This window comes from Capricornis sumatraensis, chromosome 10, assembly GCF_032405125.1.
Source record: "Capricornis sumatraensis isolate serow.1 chromosome 10, serow.2, whole genome shotgun sequence".
NCBI classification, from domain to species: domain Eukaryota; kingdom Metazoa; phylum Chordata; class Mammalia; order Artiodactyla; family Bovidae; genus Capricornis; species Capricornis sumatraensis.
Window position 1 is genome coordinate 3,920,440 of NC_091078.1, and position 22,806 is coordinate 3,943,245.

Genomic DNA, 22,806 nt, shown 5'->3' on the forward strand with positions numbered 1-22,806 from the left:
ATGACCCCGAAGCAGGGCTCCAGACCTTCCCAGCAGCAAAGACTGCGACTGGAGGAAGAGGGGGCTGCGGGGTAAGCGGGCAGGGATGGAGGGCAGGAGGAGCGAGAGTGAAGGGAGGGCGGGGGCTCGGGGCGGCGGGAGGAGAGTGGATGAGGGGTGGGATGGAAAAGGGAAGAGGAAGGAAGCGGGAAGAAGCGGTAAGAACGGTGGGGGTTGGCAGACAGAGACGAGGTCCTGGGCACTGATTATTGAGAAATGGGAGGATGGGCAGAGGAGACGTGGAAAAAGGGATAGTTCAGGCAATGAGCCCAGAGATGCGAGGAGGGGTGCAGCCCCGGGGGGCGCTGAGCACCGGGCGGGGGCCGGGATGCGTAGGGTCGGGGCTCCGGGAAAGGTGAGGAGTGGGGTTCCCGGGCGCAAGAAGGGGAGGTGCCGCCCATCCCACCCTCCTTCGCCCCAACACGGGCGAGCACGGAGCTGGCCTCTCACCCTCTTGCCAGCCCGAGGCCGCGGAGGCCGGCGGAAGCGCTGCTCCTGTGGCCGCCACAGGTGCCCGGCGCAGCGGCCCAAGATGGAGCCGAGCCGGACCTGAACCTGGCCTGGGCCGAAGACGCCGCCAGCCGCCGTCCGCTCGGCCAGCGGAGCCAGAGCAGGAGGCGCAGCTGGGTGGCTGAGGGGCGGGGGGAGGCCGGGGGAGGAGGGACGAAGGGGGCGGCAGCCCCGCTCACCTGGGCCCGCCCCCGCGCTCCACCGCCCACCCCGGCGTCCCGGCCCCGCCCCCGCCCCGCCCCCGCCCCCGCCCCGCCCCGGGCCCCGCCCCCGGCTCCCGGCTCCCGGCCCCCGGCCCAGGCCCCGCCCCCGGCTCAGGCCCCGCCCCGGCCCCCGCCCCGGCCCCTCCGCGCTCCGTACTCCCAGCCAACCTACAGCCCCACGAGCATCCCCTCGACTCTGCCCCGCGAGCCCCTAGTCCCTCTTCCCGACCCACTCTTCACGGCACGTCTCACCGTCCCGTCTTTTCGGCCCCGCCCCCACCATGATCTCGCTTTACAGGCCTCCCAACGACATCCCGCCGCTTCTCGACCCAACCCCAGCGTCCCCAACCTTATAGGCTCGGCTCCCTACAATCCTCCAGCTCCGCAGTGCAAGTCCAAAGAGCCCCGCCCTCTCGGCCTCGGCGTACCACGCCCAGCACAGAGGTTTAAGAGCCCCTCAGGAGACCCTCTTACCCGCCACCCAGCCCCCATGTTCTTGATCACCCTGGCCCCCATCCTTCAATAGTGAGGGACTTCAAGTCCTGCCCTCGAGAACCCAGGCGCATGGGACACCTAGTTGGGTCCGTCTTAGACCCACCCTGCAGACGCCCATTTTCCAAGCCCTGGACCCCATAGTTCCACCCTCTCAGGTTCACTGTTGCAGACCCCACCACCGAGCCTGGTCCTTTGAGCTCTGCGTCAATGGCGCCTTCAAGACCCAGGCCCTCCATCCGGCCCCACAACCTCAACCCCATAGATTCCATGCCCAGAACTGTTTCCAGTTCAGGCAGCAGGCTCCTTAGGCACCGGCTCCCAACATGTCTCCCCAGGCCCAGACAGCTCCTTACCCCTTCTGCTCTCCAGGGATTTCTATCACCCATCCCCAGGGCCCTTGTCTCTGAGCATCGAGTCCCAGTATCGATTCTTTTCTGCTGAACCCAGCTGCAGGGACCATTGATTTGCTTGTCCAGGCCTTTACTGAAGGGTCTGCACCCCTCTGGTTCAGTAGCCGGAAAGGGAGCGCCATCTCTGTTGCTCTTCCAGTCTGGGAAGACCTCAGGCACCAGCCTCACTTCTCTGGTCTCCCCGAGCTTTGTGCCTCCACCTAACATCAAGAGGGGACCTGCACAAAGTTCCCCAGCCCATGGAAAGTGGGAAGCCCAGGCGAGAGCCTGCACCATTCACTTTCTGTAGCCCCAAGTCTGGCATCTAGTCCAGACACCTGAAGAATCAAACAGGAATTCAACCTCAACATCCCACATATTCACTGGTTCTGTGATCCCACACCCAAGCCAAGCTAACCCTCTCTTTGAATATTGGTTTCCTCATCTGCAGAATAATTATTCTTACCTCACAGGGCGATAGGAAAGAGAGAGTTTAAATGTTCTGCAGAGAGTTCTTGCTGCTATCAGTCATTTGATCAAATATTTAACAAGCTCCTCCTGCATTAGGTTCTGGAGATACAAGCTGGGACTGCATGAAGTGGGAGTGGGGTGGGGTTTGTTGATCACTTTGGTAGAGAGAGGAGGCACTTGGCTTAAGACCCCATAGGCCAAGCGCCATTTCCTGAGACTCGGAGCCCAACCGAAAAGGAGCAGGTGTGATGGTCTCAGGAGTTCCATGGGGGGCAGCAGGTGGAGAGGTGAGTGACACAGAAACTGTGGTTCCCCAGGGAAGTCTGAGCATCATGTGCACAGGGGACCCTGAAGTCACAGGAGTGGATAGGTTTTCAGGAAGCACAGACTCACCTGTGAGTGCATGCGGGCTCAGTTGCTCCAATTGTGTCTGACTCTTTGCGACCCTGTGAACCTGCCAGACTTCTCTGTCCATGAGATTCTCCAGGCAAGAATACTGGAGTTGGCATCTGTGACTGACCACGTGGTTAAAGACTGATAAGGACCAGCCAGAAAGGAAAGAGAGAAACCAGGACATTGCTGTGACCCTGGGCACTTAGAGCCAACAGCTTCAACAAGGCAGTGGAGCAGAAGCCACCGGGGCAGATGGAGGAGTGAATGAAGGGGTGTGGCGGGGGGTGGAAGACCGCTTGTGCAGTCAACTCTTACGGGTGGCCGGAAAGAGAGGTAAGAAAGTGTCACTGGGAAAGGGGTGCAGGAGCAAGAAAGAAAAATTTTTTTTGGTGTTGATATCGTGTTTGGGCTCACTTTTTTAAATATGATGCATCATGTAGTGGGTTTCCTTGACTTCAAGCAACAAAAACCAACTGGCAAAGTTAAGCAAAAAAGGAGTGTGTTGGGAGATATCAGGAGTCTGGGATGGAAGCTAATGCTGGAGAGCTGGTCTTGGTTCCTCAAGATAGGAGCCAGGTGAGTGTAGACCTCAGCATCAGGGAGCACCTCAGCATCAGGGAGCACCTCAGCATCAGGGAGCATCTCAGCATCAGGGAGCACCCCGCCATCTCGCCCTGTCACCACCCTGGAAGGAAAGCTTCCAATTGTCTGTCCTTCCTGTGCCTCTCAGCTTGAAATTCAAAGATCCAGGGGAGCTGCTGCTGCTGCTGCTGAAGTCGCTTCAGTTGTGTCCAACTCTATGCGACCCCATAGACGGCAGCCCATCAGGCTCTGCCGTTCCTGGGATTTTCCAGGCAAGGACACTGGAGTGGGTTGCCATTTCCTTCTCCAAGGGGAACAAGAGAACTCATTTGACTGAGCTATATCCATGTGCTCTCTGTCCTGGGATGGTGAGAGCAATATCTGGTCAAATTCATCTCGAGGAACATCACACAGGACCCACCAGGACTGCGAACAGGGTGTTTTCCCCAGAAAGAGGAGTGGAGACTGGGCAGCCAGACACAGATCCGCTGCATGCTGTAATAAATCGAGCATGTTTGACAGCAAGGAGAAGAGTCCATACAGAAGGGGGAGAGGAAGGACAGGAAAGAGTGGGAATCGCTGCTGGTGTAAGGTCCCCACTGGGATCCTGAACATAGTGAACAGGAGTAAAATGGTTTCTGGGTAACCAGGGGACGAGAAGAAAAATGATGGCGTGATACCAAGATAGGTCATGAGGTCTGGAAACTGAAGTTTGTTGATTTCTGTTTTCTTGTCTGATGGTTCTGATTTCTGCGTGTAATAAAAGGCAAAATCATGTGCTGAGACAGAAAGGGGACGATGGAAAGGTGGGAGAGGCAAGGAGGGAGGAGGAGGTTTGAAAGTCATTGCAGAACGTGGAAGAGCCTGTTAGCCAAAGAAATGCCATGGAAGGTAACCAAGAAATATCTGGGCCCACATAAGCTTGGAACCAGCGATTATGAAGAAAGAATCTTATTCAAAGAAAAGCAAATTTGAGTTAGGACTCACAGTTGCAAGAGAAAATTAGAAAGTTGAACTTTAAAAGGTACCTTTGGGGATTTCGCTGGTGGTCTACCCGCTTCCACCAGAGGGGGCACGGGTTTGATCCCTGGTTGAGGAACTAAGATCCCGCAAGCTGCACGCTGCCAAAAATAAATAAATAAACGGTGCTTTTGACACAACTCCACTCTACACTTTCAGAATAAGCCACAGTCCCCATTCCTTCAGTAAAAACAGTGAACAGATCCTTCTGGATGCTGGTGTCCAGGAGGACACACTCTAGCTGACTGGACACCTCTCCTCTTACCAGTTGAGTTGTGGGTTATTTTAAGAGTCAGGTGAGTTTGTGTCCAAACTTACTTACTCCAACCGTACACGTTGTCATTATGCAAGGTAATTAAACTGCACATGAACTGATGGGATATGAATATGAAAAGACAGTTTTGTTCCTGTGAAAACTGGGTTAAGTGCTCTGAAAACTGAGTCATCAAAACTTCTGCCAGTTAAGTGTGGGAAGGGCAACTTGAAAAAGCATAGGAAGAAAATTTAGACAATTTAGACAAATTCTGAATCAGATTGCTCCCTGATTGTCTTTAAACCAACTGACTTGCCTACTAACCAATCATTGATCAGAACTGAACCCTGGGTAAAAGAGCTAATATTCTGTAGTTTAGGCAAAGAAGGGAATTTATTGAATTTAGCTTTGAGTATTGCAACATCCAAAGCCTCTGTCTCTTACACTCCTTCCTTCTGATTGCCTCTGGGTTAGAGTCATTCTTACCTAGGCTCTCTTGGGAAACAAGGTTGCTGGCAACCCCAAATCTACATCCTCACATCTCTGGATCCACAAATCAAATCGTACCCTGTTTGGTAATACTGGGCCAGGGTGGCCAGTTGGGGGGTAGCTGTTTGATTGGCCGGCCTATGTCATATGCTCCTCCAGGGAACAGGTACAGCGTACAAGCTCATACATAAAAGACCAGAGTTTTAAATTTCCTTACATGCCCCAAACTACCATTTTGAGGGATATATGTTTCCCCCAAAACCACAAGCCTGGTCAACACCAGCCTGCATTGTTCACTCAAACTAACCAACCTTAAGCCACAAAACCCACGTCAGCAGGAAGTGGGCTGAAAAGCTATGCAGCCCCAAGAGGGGTGCATCATGGATGCCCACTTCCATGGTGGGGATGGAAGAGAATGACCAAAGTGGGGACAACCAGGGCCCAAAGGAACAATCCTGGAGAGAAGGCTGTCCTCCAAGGAAGTTGCTCCACCCTGGGATCTTTTGCAGTCTCTGCCTACCAGGACGTGATGACAGTGGCCAACCAGTGGCTGCAATGGGTTTCCATTTTTTCCTTCTTCTGGACGAGGGTCCCTACTATGTTATACTGTTCCTGTGTACTATTGCATATTGGGTGTGACGAAGCAGCTAACTTGTGTATGCCTTTAGAGGGCACTGAACCGTGAAGAACCACATCCAGACTCCATACTGCAGGCTGTCCATACCCAGATCCCAGGCTGGGAGCTGGATGCAGGCACTGGATGGAACTTTGGAGTCATCTCCCCCTGGGAGAGGACATCTGAAGCTCTGGGAGAACGAGGAACACAGACATTTGATTGGCCAAAGGGATGGACTGGGGATGAGAGTGCTAATTGGCCCCTAGTAGTCATGATCTCCTTTTATCTGTAGACATGGAAATCCAGGGGGGAAAGATGATATTTCATTATCTTTCTGGAAGCTATCTGGCCAGGTAACTGACCAGTAGGACTGCAGTGTAGGGAGGTGATGCTTGTAAGCAAGAGTGAGCCGTGCTCTTCTCTCTCTCCACTGGCTAGGTATGGAGGTGGTGAAAGGCCTCAGACTACACAGATAAGTAATACCTAGGGCTAGTAAAGCAACAGGATAGGGAAACACCTGGACTCCCAGGCTGCTTAAGAAAGGTAAGAAAGAAAAACTTCTATCTTGCTTAAGCTAATCTCACTTGAAGTTTCTATTCCAACAGTTCAACCTGTATGCTACAAATTACTCATCCTCTCCTCTCCTCCACACCCATGTGCTTTGGGTGGGTCTCAGGAGGAAGGGCATACAACAAGCCTAAGGCAATCACTGCCTCACATTACCCTGGCTTCAGAGGTTGTTCAGGATAAGTATGTGTCCCACTTAGAGCCAATGGCATGCAATAAGGAATTTCTCTGGGAGTCTTGAGGAAGAAACTCACTGTTTTTGCTAAAGGAATGTGGAGACTGAAGCCATCGTCTTACACAAAGCCTGATACTGGAATCAGCCCAGCGGGTGACAAAGCCAGGATGTTGAGAGAAGCAAGGTCCTAACAACATCATTTTGAGTTTTGACCCTAGTGAGAACTAAGGCTGGTCTCAGCCTTTGACAAACAGCCATTTGTGAAGTTTCTTGCCCTCACTCAACGCCTACCATAAGACTGAAAAATCAGATATTCACTTTCTTGGTCTTCCCTGAAACCAACATGGCCATGTGGGTCTTGCCCGTGTTGCATAAGAGTCAACATGCTAAGGGCTTTCTGATGAAAGGAGAGAAGTGAGTGAGGAAAGAAGCACTTATCCCACCCTGTTCCCGTCCTGCTTTTTCTGCCTTTGAACTTGGTCTTAGAGAACACTAAGCTTGGTGCTGTTGTAGAAGTCTTGCAATTTTAAGGTGAAACATGCTGAGATGGCAAAGCAGAAAGACACAAGGAGCCTCAGTCTTGAATGATATTCTTTGCCAAACCAAATCTGAGGCCATCTAACTCCAATTTCTTGTTAAGAAATACGATATTTCACCAATTCTAAGAGCCATATTCTTTTTCACACATAACACCTTTAAAATCAAGTCACATCTCAACTATTTGATAATAAAGAATTGCTTCATAGTTTGATAGCATCTTTTCTTATGCAAAGTGGTGTAATAGTGATACATTTCATAATCAATGGCATCTTCAAGTTAATAAAATACAGTAATAAATTTCCGTATGGTTTCAGTTCAGTTCAGTTCAGTTGCTCAGTCGTGTCCGACTCTTTGCGACCCCATCAATCACAGCACTCCAGGCCTCCCTGTCCATCACCAACTCCTGGAGTTCACTCAGATTCACATCCATCGAGTCGGTGATGCTAACCAGCCATCTCATCCTCTGTCGTCCCCTTTTCCTCCTGCCTTCAATCCCTCCTAGCATCAGAGTCTTTTCCAATGAGTCAACACTTCGCATGAGGTGGCCAAAGTACTGGAGCTTCAGCTTTAGCATCATTCCCTCCTAAGAACAGCCAGGGCTAATCTCCTTCAGAATGAACTGGTTGGATCTCCTTGCAGTCCAAGGGACTCTCAGGAGTCTTCTCCAACAACACAGTTCAAAAGCATCAATTCTTCAGCGCTCAGCTTTCTTCACAGTCCAAATCTCACATCCATACATGACCACTGGAAAAACCATAGCCTTGACTAGACGGACATTTGTTGGCAAAGTAATGTCTCTGCTTTTCAATATGCTATCTAGGTTGGTCATAACTTTTCTTCCAAGGAGTAAGTGTCTTTTAATTTCATGGCTGCAGTCACCATCTGCAATGATTTGGGATTAGGACAGATTTAACCAGGTTTTCTGTAAGAAGAAGCCAAAATAAGTCTTAACTGATTAAAAAAAAAAAAAACCCTACTATAGCACAGAAAACAAACTTATGGTTACCAAAGGGGAAAGATGTGGACGGGAATAAATTCAGAGTTTGAGGTTAACAGACACACAGTACTATATATAAAATAGATTTGAAAAAAAAAAAAAAAACAAAAATCTACTGTGTAGCACAGGGAACCATATTCAATATCTTATAATAACTTATAATGGAAAAGAAACTTAAAAAGAGTATATATGTAACTGGCAATTCTGCATCATACCCAGGCCCACATTCCCACTATAAGTGGGACGTCTAGTCCCTGATTTCTTTAAGTCTTTGACTCCCAATAGAAGGAGTGCAGCTACTTCCCAACACAGCAGCAAATGCTCTGGTCTCTGGTTCTCTCTCTGACATCTCAGGCCAGAAGCCACAGTTGCCTGTGCACACCAACGGCCAATCCATTTCCTCCTGAAGCAAGCACTAAGAGTGGTCCTGAGCTCCCTGGGCTTGAGGGAGAGTATAGCTACCCAGCCAAAGCTCCCTGGGCTTGAGGGGAGAGTTTGGCTACCCACCTGTCCCTCTTGCAAAGGGTCCTACGTCACAGCCTCAGCCCTCAACAAAGGCATCTCCCAAGTCCTTACTCTCTTCCACTCTTCCAGAATTTTCTTTCTCACTATTGGCCAATTGTCTAGCTGATTCTCAGCCACTTTGGAAAACTGACATTATGGGGACTTCCATTTCAGTACAGTGGATAAAAATCCACCTGCCACTGCAGGGGACATGGGTTCAAACCCTGATCTGGGAAGATACCACATGCCTTGGGGCAACTGGGCCCGAGGCCACAACTACCGAGGCTGCACTCTAGAGCCTGCAAGCTGCAACTACTAATGCTTGACTTCTGTGCTGAGGGCCAGCCTTAGAGTTCAGGGGACCTGGAGCTAGACCTGCTAATCAAACCTGACCAGCCACTTCTTAGTCTCATCACCTCAGTGTCCCTCACTTTCCACCTGAGTATAATGGGGACAAGAGCCTCATAGAGCTTGCCTCCTCCTCCCCCATCATTCATCTCCTGCCATGGCCAACAATTAATTAAGAGTGTCAGTTTCAAATATCAGAAATCAACTCATACTGGTTCAAGAGAAAGAAAAGGTTTAATTTATTGGACCACCTAAGGATAGATGGCTGCCTGAACAGCAGGACCAGGGGCCAGACAGCTTCATCAGGCAGCCTGCACTTCTCTGAGCTCCTATCTCACATACATTCCTCCACACAGGTGCTCCCAATGGCCCTAGACTTAGCTCCTTCAGCTCAACAACACTCACCGAAAAAGGGAGTGATCCCACAAAAATTCTAGGATTGATCCTGATTAGGTCATGACTCACCCCTGAATCTACCCCTGTGGCCTGCCTGGGTCATATGCAAAGCTCCAGAACAGAGGTGATCTGGTGATGTAGGGAAAGGGAAGAGATCCACTTCCATCAGTTACTACATGAACAAGGAGGAGAGAAAATTCTAGTTCCTAAGAAAGAAAAGGCAGGACGCTATTGCCAGGAGAGGAAAAAGGCTGCCAGGCAGGGGAGAGGAAGCAGGGAGAACTGAGCCGAGAAGCCAAGAACATTCCTGGGAAGCAGGAGTAAGCCACAGGCTCTGGTCTCCATCCTGGGACCCTGGGTGGTTGTCCTTAGGATGGCACAAATTTGGAGCCAGCCCAGTGGAGTACGAGAGAAGGAGGGGCCTTCGGACATGACAAGGACAGATACTCTCTCCAAAGTCCTCAGAAGAAGAGGTTATGGGAAATTCATGCTAAGGCCACCTTAATAACACCAGAGAATAGAGAGGATGCAGATGGGGGAACCCTCCCCCACCTCACAAAGAGGCACGTGGGGTGACCGGGCTGGAATTGACATAAATGTCAGAAACACAGTGTTCCACATGTTTCTCAGCATGGCCTTTATTCTGCTCTGGCCTCTCTGTTCCTAAGTGATGAGAAATGAAACTTCCTTAGACAGGGCTGATTCTTAAGGTTAATTAAAAGTGGCCTTTCTCGTGAATCATCCATTGCACTGAATTATTAATCACCTGCAGTCATTTTCAGGCCTTTAAACACTTGGACTTCCTGCAAACCTCCTTGGAAATGCTTTTTCCAGTGGAAATATGACTTCCTTTTGGCCATGGAAAAGAGAAACATTGTCTGCTTCTGTTTTCAGATTTCCTAGCTCCCAGAGAATCCTAAGCAAGATCTGAAAACAGGAAGCAGGGCCAGGACGGCAGCCAGAACCAGAGGCCGTTCTGTTCTATGGAGCTGGCTCCAGGCCAGCCTGGTCTTAGAACCTCCACAGGGCAGTGGACTGAGGGAGACTGACCACAGTGCATGTGGCTGTTGGCGCTATTCAAGGTCACCGCCACAGGAAATGGTCCCCTGGGGCCTTGCCTGGGCCTTCAGCGGTCAGTGACGAGAAAGGAATGAGGAGGGCCAGGTGTCGGGTCCAGCTCCACCACTTACTGGGTGGGCAATGGAAACTCTTTGATTTGGTTTCCTCATCTAATGGGGTGGTCCCTGCAGGGCTGGCTGACACAAAGCAGAGTTGAGTGGAATCAGGAGCATCAAGCTTTCATCCCGATACCCAGGACATAAGGAGCAACAGGAAAGGTGAATTACCTCCTGCCATCTGCTCTCATCTTCCAGTGGAAGAAGAAAGACTCAAAACTCAATGGGCTGGCTGGACGTGTAAGGTGCTTGCAGATAGTGATAGCAAAGTGAGTGTAAGACCCAGCAGCTGGTCTCCAGGGTTAGGCCAAGGAGCTCATGTCAGACCCTGAAGGGTGAACCCAAGACGTGTGATACATGGACAAAGGTAGGGGAAGCCGAGAAGCAGCTCAGCCTGAGGGCACAAGTTCTTCATCTACCGTTCAGCACTGCCTTGGCCTGGAGGTGGATATTGGGAATGCTAAGATAAATAAGACATGGCCCCCTGCCTTCACAGAAGTCCTGGTCTGCCTGGGAGAGTGAGCTGGAGTGACAGTCACAGACACAGAGTCCTAGAAAGCAACATGGTAGCTACAGGTACAGTGAAGATAAGGAAGGAGCTTCACGGAGAAGGAAGGAGACTCATAGTACTTCATTCTGAAGGATAAGCAGTGGGGAAGGATAGCGGGACCAAATATCTCAGGCAGGAAGTGAAAGTAAAAGTGTTAGTTGCTCAGTGGTGTCCAACTCTTTGTCATCTCATGGACTGTAGCCTGCCAGGCTCCTCTGTCCATGGAATTCTCCAGGCAAGAATACTGGAGTGGGTAGCCATTCTCTTCTCCAGGGGATCTTCCCGACCCAGAGGTCAAACCTGGGTCTCCTACGTTGCAGATTCCTCATGGTACGAGCCACCAGGAGAGGGCAGTATAATGAGAAGGTATCCAGAGCCAGACTGCCAGTGCAGGAGACAGGAGATGCAGGTTTGATCCCTGGGTCCAGAAGATCCCCTGGAGGAGGGCAGGGCAACCCACTCACTCCAATATTCTTGCCTGGAGAATCCCCAGGGACAGAGAAGCCTGGTGAGCTATGGTCCATAGGGTCACAGAGAGCTGGGCATGACTGAAGCGACTTAGCATGCATGCACGCACGCACACATCCAGTTCGGTAGCAACGCTGCCAGAAAAAGTTCCATCAGTCTGGACCTTGAGCACAGCAGAAAAATGGGGGGATATGGGGTGTCCATGTGGGTGAGATGGAGAGAGGAGCCTGGAAGACATAAGCTGAGGGCAGGAGTATAAGGTGGAATCTAAACTGCAGAGAGGAAGTTGAGGAGGTGAGGCATAATGGAGACCTGGGCAAAGTTCTTGATGGAGATGAAGATGGATGGAGGAGGCAGAGCTGGCGGGACTTGGAGACTGCTTGGGTATGACTGGTGAGACAAGGAGGCCAAGGAGGGTGATGGGGCCCTGGGACGGCATAGCACAGGGCTGGGAGAGGATGGGCAGCTCTAAGCCTGGCATAGACCAGCCACAGGCATAGCCTTTGCCAGAAGCAGCTACTTCCCCCACATTCAGAAGATCCCCAGGAAGCCGAGGCCCAACTGTGCAGGTGGCCAACCTGAGTTTGTGCCATGCCCACCAGGGAGGGATGGTCAGGCAAGCAGGACAGTCGCAGGTCAAGGGGGAGCAGGTGTGCTGTGGTGTTAAGCTGGCTGGAGGGTTACCATCTGGGGGCGCGAGGGCCTCGCTAGCTGTCTGGTCCCAGCCTGGGAGTGTCGAGAGCTCCAGACAGCAAGAGGTAGGGGAATAGAAACCATCTCTCCCTGAGGGCTGCCCAGACCCTGCTCAGCGTAATAATGGCTCCAGAAATGTCCACTCTTTAGTTCCTGGAGCCAGGTTACTTTGCCTGGAAAAGGGGACATTGTAAATGTGATTAAGTTAAGGACCTTGAGATGCAGAGATTATCAAGGATTATCTGTGTGGGCCCCACGAAATCACAGAAGTTCTTATAAGAAAGAGGGAGGCAGAACCTATGGTTAATTGATCTATGACAAAAGAGGCAAGAAAATACAGTAGAGAAGACAGTCTCTAAGTGGTGCTGGGAAAACTGGACAGCTGCATGTAAAAGAATGAAATTAGAACATTCTCTAGCACCTTACAGAAAAGTAAACTCACAGTGGATCAAAGTTCTAAATGCAAGGCTGGACACTATAAAACTCTTAGGGAAAAACATAGGCAGAACACTCTTTGACATCAATCTCAACAATATCTTTTTGGATCTACCTCCTAGAGTAATGAGAATAAAAACAAGAATAAATAAATGGGACTTAACTAAACTCAGAAGTTTCTGCATAGCAAAGGAAACCATAACCAAAAAAAGACAACCCACAGAATGAGAGAATATATTTGCAAAAAAAGCGACTGAGAAGGAATTAATCTCCAAAATATACAAACAGCTCATGCAGCTCTATGTGAAAAACTCAAACAACCCAATCAAAAAATGGGTAGATCTAAACAGTCATTGCTCCAAAGGTGACATATAGCTAACATATAAAAGTACATGAAAAGATGCTCGACATTACTAACTAGCAGAGAAAGGCAAGTCAGATCAAACGAGGTATCACCTTACACGGGTCAGAGTGGCTGTCATCAAAAAGTCTGCCAACAGGTGCTGGAGAGAGTGTGGAGGAAAGGGAACCCTCCTACACAGTTGGTGCCGCGTGGGAGCAAGGTCCAGGCTCAGGCTCTGTCTTTGGACACAACCTTCAAAGCCCCAAAATAACAAGACCCACCTCCGTCCCCCACAAATTACTTTCTTTCCTTCTCCACTTACAGGTCCTTTGAGGTCTAAGACGCCCGCACAACAGCTCCCTACAGGGAGGCTGTGAGTGCGCATCCTTGACGGGGTGGGGAACCGGTGCCCGCTGGCTGAGGGCATTCTTAGACGGGCACAGCGCAAGACAAGGTCGTCAGGGGCGAAAAGCCCGCAGAGGAGGTTTTGGCTCGGCCCGGGGAGGCCTGGCCCTGGCGCCTTAACCGCGCGGAGCCCCAGGCGCCCAGCCCTGAGCGGAGCCCTGGCGTTCCGGCAGCGCATGGTGGACTCCGCGCGCCTGCTGAGCCGCTGTCTGGGCCGGGCCGCGCGGAGCTGCGGCCTCTGGGGGCCGGGTCTGTGCCTCGCGCCGACCGCCGCTCACCCGAGCGCCACAGGGCACCGCCCTCTACCGCCACCCCCGCCCCTCCCTCCCGCTCAGCGCTTTACAACCGCCTGGCAGCGGCTGAAGGCACAGACACCCGCGCCCGCGCCCCCGACGGCCGTAGAGCAGCCGCATGGAAGGTAAGTGCCCTCGCCTCCGCTCCCACGCCCCCGGCGCCGCGCGGCGCCCCTTTGCCACCCTCCGGGGGCTGCCTCTGCCCTGCTTCCCGCTCCTAGCGAGGTGTGGAAATAGAGTTGAGGCCCACTCCTCGTAGACAGCTGCGGGTCAGGAGGTGTGGGTGTCTTTCCTTCTTACCACCCAGCCCAGCCCAGATCCCCGGGTCGGGAAGCGCCCGCCTCAAGCGTGACCCAAAGGAGGGACATTCCTCGCCTAGTGCGGGATGGAGCGCAGAGCGCTCTCAGTGGGCTCAGGGTGAAGCCTCCGGGTCTGGGCAAGTGTGGGGGCAGCCACTGGCAGCAGAGTGCCAGTGTGCCTTGGTTTCTCACACTCGCTGCTCCCATGCCCATCCACACCCGCCTCCACCGGCTCCCACCTACTCCCCTGTATGTGGCTTGCTGTGATAGAAGGCTGAGGGGAGGGAGAGGTTTTTAGAGAAAGTTACAGAACTAACCTCTCAGCAGGTTCCAGGACCCAAAGAATAGGGCTCTGAGTGCCACCCAGGGCATCATCCCTCCCCTGGCTTTCCTTAAGTGCATGCTGCCCACCGCCCTCAAGCCTGAACAGGAGTCCAGGGGAGATGGAGGTTCTGATAAGAGAAGGCTTAGTTTCTACACAGAAGCACAAGGAAAAATGGTTCATTTAATCCAAAATGCCAAGTCCAGAACTAAACAGCTCTGTACAGGGCATTAGGACCTCTAGGGCAATGGCGTTTCCCCTGAGACCCAGCAGAGCCGAGCCAGCAGCACCCTTCCCCAGCAGATACATGAGCACATGCTGCTTCTGTGTTGTTCCTGGGATCCAACCCAGGGAGGTGAGGTTGCTACCCAAATTCTGTCTCCAGAATGCCAGTGGTGTGAAGGGGGGTGGCTTTCCCCAGGCATCACAGTACTGGTGGTGTCTGCCCCCAGAGCAGGTGGCCCTGGTGATTGGGGGCATCCTTGGGGGGCTGCTGCTGCTGCTGCTCTTGACTGGGGTGAGCTACTATCTCTGGAAGAGACTCTGTGCCACATTCACCTATGAGGAGCTGTCAGATACCACGGCTGCTTCCAGCACACAGCGAGACGCGCTCTGCCCCCCGGATGCCAGGACCCAGGCAAGCAGGTGAGGCAGGATGTGGGGCTAAGGGAGCTCCTGGCCTTGCTTCAGGCCCTCCCCATGGAGTTTCCCTTGGAGTGGGGTGGAGAAGGAAAGGTCTGTTTGTTTATAGAGTGCCTCCTCTATGCTGTCAGCAGGCCAGGAGCAATCACAAAGAAATCCCAGAATCTGAGCCACAGCTATGAGGCAGGTGTTATGAAGCCCATTTTCCAGCTGGGGAAACTGAGGCTCAATGGACGTAAGTCCAGATAGCACAACTAGAAAGTGGCAGAACAGGCAGGCTGACTCCAGGAGCTACACTCCTACTCCAACTCACCACGGCTGTGGGCACACGGAGGAGGTGGCTGTGCGTGTCCCCTGGTGTGGGCCCGGAAGACGGTGCTCTTGCCTCCCCCGGCTCCTGCTGGCTTTTTCTCCTCTGGCTCCTGACACTTACACTGTCTGGGCTGAGCACTCTGAAGCCATACCATTCACTTGCTACCTATTTGTCATCTCCCTGCCTCTGGACAGGCCACCTGGTGTACCATTTGTGGTGCCCCCTTCCCTCCAAAGCCAAGACTGGGTACCCCTGAGCAGCAGAGAGTGGGCCCAGGTCCCACAGGACCCCTACCCAGCCCCGGAGCTCCTGCCCCACACCACTGGCAGCAATCTTGGTGAGTGTGCCCACCCGGGCCTGTCCAGGGGTCATGGTACACCCAGGCCAGGACAGACCTATCTGCTTTCCTGGGCCTGGCTCCTGAAAAGAGTCCAGATGGGGCCCAGGATGCCAGAGTTGCCCAGTGACCACTCTTTCCAGGTATTTCAGTTTACCAATGCCTGCTGCGTCCCAGTCTGGGCTAGGTATGGCTTCATGTGCCATTTTGGAGTTAGACCATGGCTGGGGGAATCACCCCATTTTACACATTAATAAACTGAAGCTCAGGAGGGTAACAGTGCCATGCCCGGCTCACAGAGGCAGTAAGCAACAAATCTGGGATTGGAAACCCAGTGTTCCCAGGTGCAGCACCTATGCTGGGTCCTCCTCCAGGATGATGGGTTGGCCAATCCAGAGAGCAGAATGGTGGAACCTGGGCACACAGCTTTCTGCCCACCTCCTTGCTCTGAAGACCTGGCTAAGAACCACCCAGTAATTAGCTAAGCCCTTATAATTTAAAGAGGAAGACAAGAGGCAACATTTTATCACTGAGACATCCTCTGGGACACCACAGAAAGGAGCCAGGCCAGATGCTGGGCACTGCACCCACACTGCCGGCCCTGACCTCTAGGGGTGGGGGTCAGCCATGGGGGCAAGGGTTGAATGAATACTATGTCCTCTGCTAGGAGGCCCAGGAGGAGCAGGCCTGGATGTAGAATGCCTTAGTGCTGAGAATGCGTCCTGCCCAGCTGCACTAGACAGAGGGGCTGTGTTTAGTCTGGAGAAGAGTCTGGGGCGAATGTGGTCAGGAGAAGCCGGTGAACGACCTTGTCAAGAAGGGCTGGGCAGGGAGGGGGCGCGAGAGCCAGAGCTTGCGGTCCCCACGCCCCCGCCTTCCCCTGGCCTGCCAGTCTTTCCAGCCCCTGTGTTGTAGGAGATGCGTGCGTGGTGGGGACCATCAACCCTGAGTTCTACAAGATCCCAGAGGACAGAAGTGAGGCTGACTTCCCTGAGGGCTGCCTGGGCCGGCTGTGGTTCTCTGTGGAATACCAGCAGGAGGCCGAGCGGCTGCTGGTGGGCCTGATCAAGGCACAGCGGCTGCACGCCCCCTCAGAGAACTGTAGCCCCCTGGTGAAGCTCCACCTGCTGCCGGATGAGCGGCGCTTCCTCCAGTCTAAGACCAAACGCAGAACCACCAGTCCACGGTTCGATGAACACTTCGTCTTTCAGGTATGACCTGTGAGCAGGCAGGGTCCGGGGCCCTTTGCCTCCTGGGAAGGACAGACATTGTGCAGGAGAGCCCAGCCTCCGGTGCTAACCAGGGCCCTGCAGCCCCCAGGGGCCCCATACCGCAGGCTCTACCCTACCCCGCCTGCCAGGCCAGGGTGTACGAGAGCCCTGACCCTTGATGGTGGGGGCAGATGAGAGACTGGAAGGATGAGGGGGCAGAGGGCTGGGCTCCTCCTGTACAGGCTGCCTGGAGGGGAGAAAGAGAAACATATTCTTGGAGCACCCACTGAATGCCAGGCCCTGGCTTATGGGACTCAGGAAGGCAGCCAAGACCCTGGAACACGATGAGCTTTCTGACATGGTTATCCATGGAAGGTGGAGGGTGAGACCCCCCCCCTCACCCAGGACCAGAACTCACCCGTCCTGTCAGAGGCCAGAGCAGGACCCGAGAGCCATCTCGCGACAGGTGGTTACCTCTGCAGCATGGTGGGCAGGTGAGCTCAGGGTCCTGAGGAGCTGAGGTGATGAGGCCCTGAGCCAGGCGCACAGCGGCCTTGGGCGCCTCAGCAGGTGACTGGGGCCCTTATGGGAAGCCAGCAGTCAAGAGCTCCCGAGAGGCCTTGGACAAACATTTTTAAGAGCAGGGCAGGAAGCTGACTGGCAAGGTAAGGAGAGACTTGTCTGCAACTGGGAAGAGTGTAATTTCTACCTTCTTCCGGGGCTGAGCCCTGGGAAGAGGGGTGGCATGGGGCCCAGCCCGAGGCCGTCCTACTGGGCTCAGGCTGTGAGAATTCACAGGTGAACTTGCTCCTGTTGGAACCTCAAAATCCAAGGTGGGGAGCTTTGAATCATTCCCTGCCCTGTGCCTGCACCAACCTTACCCTGGCCTCTCTGTGCTTCCCTCTCTAGGGAAGAGAAAGAGAAGAAAATCAAATTTAATTCACCATCTGCCTTAAGCCAGGCCCTTTAATTGGGGTTTTATAACCCAGAGAGTAAGAACGATTATCCCATCTTATAGGTGAGGAAACTGAGTCTCAGGGAGAGGACTATTCAGGTGCCAAATTCAGATAGCAGAGACGGGGGGTTCAGTGTCGAGAGCCTGGGCTCCAGTGTGGGAACCTCTCATACTTTTAGTGTAGGCAACTCACTTGGATGCCTGTTAAATGGTAGATTCTGCTTCGTGGGTCTGGGTGGAGCCCAAGGTCCCGCATTTCTAACAAGGCCCCAGGGGTGGTGGGTGCTGCTGGCTCTGGGACCACACTCTGTGTGGCAAGGCTCTGGCACAGCCTCCCACCTCCAGTGTCCCCACCTGGGGACACTGACCCCACCGTGGCAAAGGGTCCCCTGAGGATGCCTGGGTTTGGGGTGTGCAGGTCCCTGGTTGAGACACCCCTGATGGAAAGATTCTGTTTCCAGAACAACATATCACATCATCCCATTCCCTGACCCTACCTGACTCCAGCTGGGCCCTCGTCTCTCCAAGGTATCCAGCAAGAGTGTCAACCAGAGGGTGCTGAGGTTCTCAGTGTACCACGTGGACAGGCAAAGGAAGCACCAGCTCCTAGGCCAAGTGTTCTTCCCTCTGAAGAAGGAGACACTGGCGGGCAACTGCCGGCGCGTCCTCTGGAGAGACCTGGAAGCCGAGAGCCTGGAGGTAAAGGTTAGGGTCACCAGACATGTGCCAGACGACCACAAGTCTGACTACCTTAGACAGCCAGCAGGTGTGGCCCAGCAGAATCCTGTCCACTACCCCTACAAGTGTGACCCGCAGTGGTGGGCCCAGGCCAGAGCTGCACGGGACAGTGGAGGTGCACCTGAGGCTCCTTTGCCCTGGAGATTACCTGGAGCATCCTGGAAAAACCACATTTGGATTCCCATCCAGATCAGTTAGCTATGAAAGTTGACACCTCAAATGGACCTGCCAAGGAAATTACCCACTCTTCCTCCAACACTCCCCGCCCCCACCCCTGAGGCTGACTCGGAATAGGCGTTGGAATTCCCCATTCCTGGCTTTGAACCCTCAGCTCTGGCCCTTACTATGTGATCTTCAGCAGGCCCCTTCAACTCCCCAGGCCTCAGTTTCCCCATCTGTAAAATGGTGGATGGGTTTCAAGGAGGGAGTGTGGCTGTGTCTTGAGTAGCCCGGGCCTGCCTGCCAGGAGGAAGGAGGAAGGCATGGGGCTTCCAGTACCTACCTGGGGTGCTTTCCTCTTGGCTTCTCCAGCCTCCCTCCGAATTTGGTGACCTCCAGTTCTGCCTCAGCTACAATGACCGTCTGAACCGCCTCACCGTGGTCGTGCTGCGAGCCAAGGGACTCCAGCTCCGGGAGAACACGAGTTTTGTCAGTAAGGTTTCCCCCTGGGGCACGGCCCACCCCATGATCTTGGAGCCTGGAGTCTGGCCCTCAACCCTGGCCATCCAGTTTCTGCTTGCATGTGCTTCCAGGAGCATTGCTGCCTCCCAAGCCACGCCCTCCCTCTCTGCACAGCTGGGGTGTGAGAAATTGCTTCCTTATGTTGAGCCACGGCTGCACCCCCTTGGCCTTCACCAAGACCCCTAAGAACCCTGAGACCAAGCCTGCCCCTCCCTTTTCCCAAAGCAGTGCCTCAGCTCCTGTACTGTGCTGCCTGTCTCCAGCCCGGCCCTTCTGCAAAGCGAGGGCTCCCCCCAGGGCAGGGAGCAGCAAACAGGGTGTCCTTGCATGCAGAGCTTGACACTCGGGTAGAACTCAGGAGCTGGGGGAATGGAGACCCCGCTCTGGCTCACCCTAAATGTCCAGCCCCATTGTGGGGCCCCCAGCAAGCAGGTGGTTGTCTGCCCCTTGTGCATCTCTGCATTTGGGTCACTACAGGCAAGCTGGCATTCAGCCTTCCACTGTGGCCTCAAAACCCATCTAACAGCAACTCCCCCTGCAAAAAACCCAAAAAACTTGACCTCTGAATGGGGTGTTTAAGGGCCCCAGGAGGCCCGGGCACCCAGCAAGCAGGATCCACCCCACAATGGGGACGGATGGGCGTGTGGTGCCAGGCTCCAGTAACAAGGGCCAGCCAAACCTTGGGTGCATTCAGGAGACAGAGAGGAAGGAAGAGGAAGGGAGCCAAGCATTTCCTCGGCTGTAGGCAGTGAGCTAATCAACCCCGTTTCCTCTTGTAACGCCCTTTGGCTGCAGCAGTTGTGAGTAATGGGGTCCTGGCACCCAGGCGAGGCATGAGCCCTCCCACCCAGGCTCCCATGGGCAGGAGGCTGGGCACCCTGCCTGCCCCTCCCAGCCTGCAGTCTGTCCTGCCCCTCAGGTGTGTTTGTCAAAGTGTCTCTGATGAACCACAACAAGTTTGTCAAGTGCAAAAAGACTTCGGCGGTGCTGGGCTCCGCCAACCCTGTGTACAGCGAGACCTTCAGCTTCAAAGCCAACCCCGCGGAGCTGGACACCGCGAGCCTCAGCCTGACAGTGATGCAGAGCGCGGAAGCAGACAGTAAGGCTGCCCCCTCACGGTCAGCCTGGGGCGTTGGGCTAAGGCGGGGCTGCTGTGCATTCAGGAAGCACGGACCCTTTGGAGGGAGCTGGATGGTTTCCGTTCTGTGCCTAAGGAGACTAGTGCTCAGAGAGGCTAAGATATTTCCCCAAGGACACGGAGCTTGCTAGTGAGATAGCTGGAGCTCACATCCAGCTTTAATCTGGTGTCATTGTCCATAGCACCCTAAAAGAGGTTAAAGGATGGCCCCTGCTGCTCCGTCCTGGGGCAAATCACCAGAGAGTTCGGGAAACAGCACAGCTACCTCCACTGGCCAAGCGACCTGGTGCTGTGGGTCTCTATGTACCCTGTGTTGCCTCATGCCCTCTGTACAAGACTTGAGGGTCCTGGGTGAGGCTCAGGGTGGATGAGAGGGTGGAGTTATCCCGCACTGCCCCTCGCTCCAGGGTCCACTATCACTGAGGCAGAGCTGTTGGGTCGGCTGGTCTTGTGGGTCAGAGCTTAGGCCCCTTCTCCATTGTGATAGTTGGTAAAAGGTGAAAATTATTGTTGAATGTTCCTGCTGAGTATACAAGTTGACTGAGAGAAGAGGGCTTCTTTCTGGAGGGGCCCCTTCCTCCCTCGGCTCTTCGATGTGAGGCAGTTTGATGGCCCACCAGGAGGATGGGGGGCAGAATGGATGCCCGCACCAAAGGGCAGGCTTTTTACTTGGGCTCCCTTCCCCGTCAGCTCCAGCTCCAGAGCAAAGTCAGGACCCCTTTGGAGGCTGTTAAAGAGGAAGAGGGCTGGCTACTTCCCTTAAGAGAAGGAGCGAGTGAGAGAGAGGGAAGGCCCTGGGGATGGCTTAGGTGAGAGGGCTTCTAAGCTTCCGAGAATGACTATGTTCTCCCTCCCCCACAGAGAGTCACGAGCTGGGCCGGGTGGTGGTGGGCCCCTACATGTACACCCGCGGCAGAGAACTGGAGCACTGGAACGAGATGCTCAGCAAACCCAAGGAGCTGGTGAAGCGCTGGCATGCGCTTTGCCGCACCACCGAGCCCTAACCTGGGCGAGGAACTCAGGTCTGCTCCAGAAGCTCTCTCTCCCCAGAGCCATGCCTGACAGCCACAGGCTTGGACACTGCATCCAGCAACTCACTGGGCTGCAGGGTCAGCCTGAGCTGGGGGAACATGTATGCTGATGTATAGGAGAGAAGAGGGGACAAGAGAGCCCTTGCCTGGGCAGCGGTGTGACTGGTGGGTTACATGTCAGCAGCCCAAGAGGCCCTGCTTGACTCACTCTGTCCTTTTTTGCCCATGGGGGTGCCTGGACTTAGAATCCTGGCTCCCGGTCATCCCTGTCTTGAATTGGACTGGAAACTCAGACATTGAGAAGAAATAGTCTCTTTTAGTAAAAGCGTAGCTGTACATGTGTAGAGTGCTGTGGAAATTTGGAAAGCTGATGATGTGTTAATGTTCAGCCTACACTTTTTTTCTGCTGTTGTTTCTCTACCTTCTGCCCAGCAGAGAAGACAAGTTGTCTAAAGGGTTTACTTCAGTTGGTTCACAATAAATATTAGGTTGGTACAGCAGTAATTGTAGTTTCAGACTGTGAATTTTAAATCATTACAACTAGGCTCAGACACATCTTATTAATCAAAATCGGAATCATTACAGTCAACACATTTTTACCAATGAAAAATAAGTTTGTTTATTCCTGTAGCATAAAAATTTGTGCTTCAGGATTCAACGAACTCTTGGAAAGCATTTTCTGCCTCCAGCTGATTATGGAAGTGTTTTCCCTGCAAAAAGTTGTCAAGAGATTCTTGAAGAAGTGGTAGTCAGTAGGTGAGAGGTCAGGTGAGTATGGTGGATGAGGCAAAATTTCATAGCCCAATTCGTTCAACTTTTGAAATGTTGGTTGTGCAACCTGCGGTCGTGCAGTTGGGCACTGTCATGGAGAAGAATTGGGCCCTTTCTGTTGACCAGTGCTGGCTACAGACGTTGGAATTTTCAGTGCATATCATCCATTTGCTGAGCATACTTCTCAGATGTAATGGTTTAGCTGGGATTCAGAAAACTGTAGTGGATCAGCCTGGCAGCAGACCACCAGTGACCGGGACCATTTTTTGGCTTTGGGAAGTGCTTTGGAGCTTCTTCTCAGGCCACCCCCTGAGCTGGTTGTCACCAGTTGTCATATCAAATCCACTTTTTGTCACATGTCTCAATCTGATGGAGAAACGGTTCATTGTTGTTACATAGAACACAAGTAGACAACACTTCAAAACGATGCTTTCTTTTTCTTTTCCGGTCAGCTCAGGAGGCATTCACTTATCGAGCTTTTTCACCTTTCCAGTTTGCCTCAAATGCCAAATGACAGTAGAATGGTCAGCGCTGAGTTCTTGGGCAACTTCTCACGTAGTTGTAAGAGGATCGGTTTCAGTGATTGCTCTCAATTGGTCGTTGTCAACTTGCAGTGGTCACCCACTATACTCCTCATCTTCAAGGCTCTTGTCTCCTTTGCAAAACTTCTTGAACCACTACTGCACTGTATGCTCATTAGCAGTTCCTAGGTCAGATGTGTTTTTGACGTTTCGAGTTGTCTCTGATCATTAACAACCCATTTTGCCCTTGAATTAAAAAAAAAAAAATCACTCAAGTCTGCTTTTTTCCTAACATCATTTCTATAGTCTAAAATAAATATAAAATATACAGCAAATAATGTCATTAGCAAAAAAATAAAGCGAGAAATGCACAGTAAAATTATGTATAATATAACCACATTTATTTAAGAATGTATTCCAATATCAAACGGCAAAGTTCAACAATGCAATATCGCAGTTACTTTTTGCACCAACCTAATATAATAGCATAGTCTGATG

The 22,806-nt window shown here is 52.8% G+C and overlaps 1 protein-coding gene across 1 annotated transcript; it reads left to right on the top strand.

Annotated features, from left to right (window-relative positions):
- Nucleotides 1-20,989, top strand: LOC138087288 (synaptotagmin-15-like). The gene is made up of 10 exons (XM_068982299.1): nucleotides 1-71; nucleotides 501-1,176; nucleotides 13,085-13,474; nucleotides 14,392-14,615; nucleotides 15,120-15,262; nucleotides 16,178-16,473; nucleotides 17,957-18,127; nucleotides 18,698-18,818; nucleotides 19,767-19,946; nucleotides 20,847-20,989. The coding sequence occupies exons 1-10, from the start codon at nucleotides 1-3 to the stop codon at nucleotides 20,987-20,989; spliced, it is 2,415 nt and encodes an 804-aa protein (XP_068838400.1).
- Nucleotides 20,990-22,806: the final 1,817 nt, after the last annotated feature.

Coding starts and splice junctions, on each gene's coding strand:
- LOC138087288 (XM_068982299.1), top strand. CDS start 1: ATGACCCCGAAGCAGGGCTCCAGACCTTCCCAGCAGCAAAGACTGCGA. Junction 15,263..16,177: donor CACCACTGGCAGCAATCTTG/GTGAGTGTGCCC, acceptor CCTGTGTTGTAG/GAGATGCGTGCGTGGTGGGG. Junction 16,474..17,956: donor ATGAACACTTCGTCTTTCAG/GTATGACCTGTG, acceptor CGTCTCTCCAAG/GTATCCAGCAAGAGTGTCAA.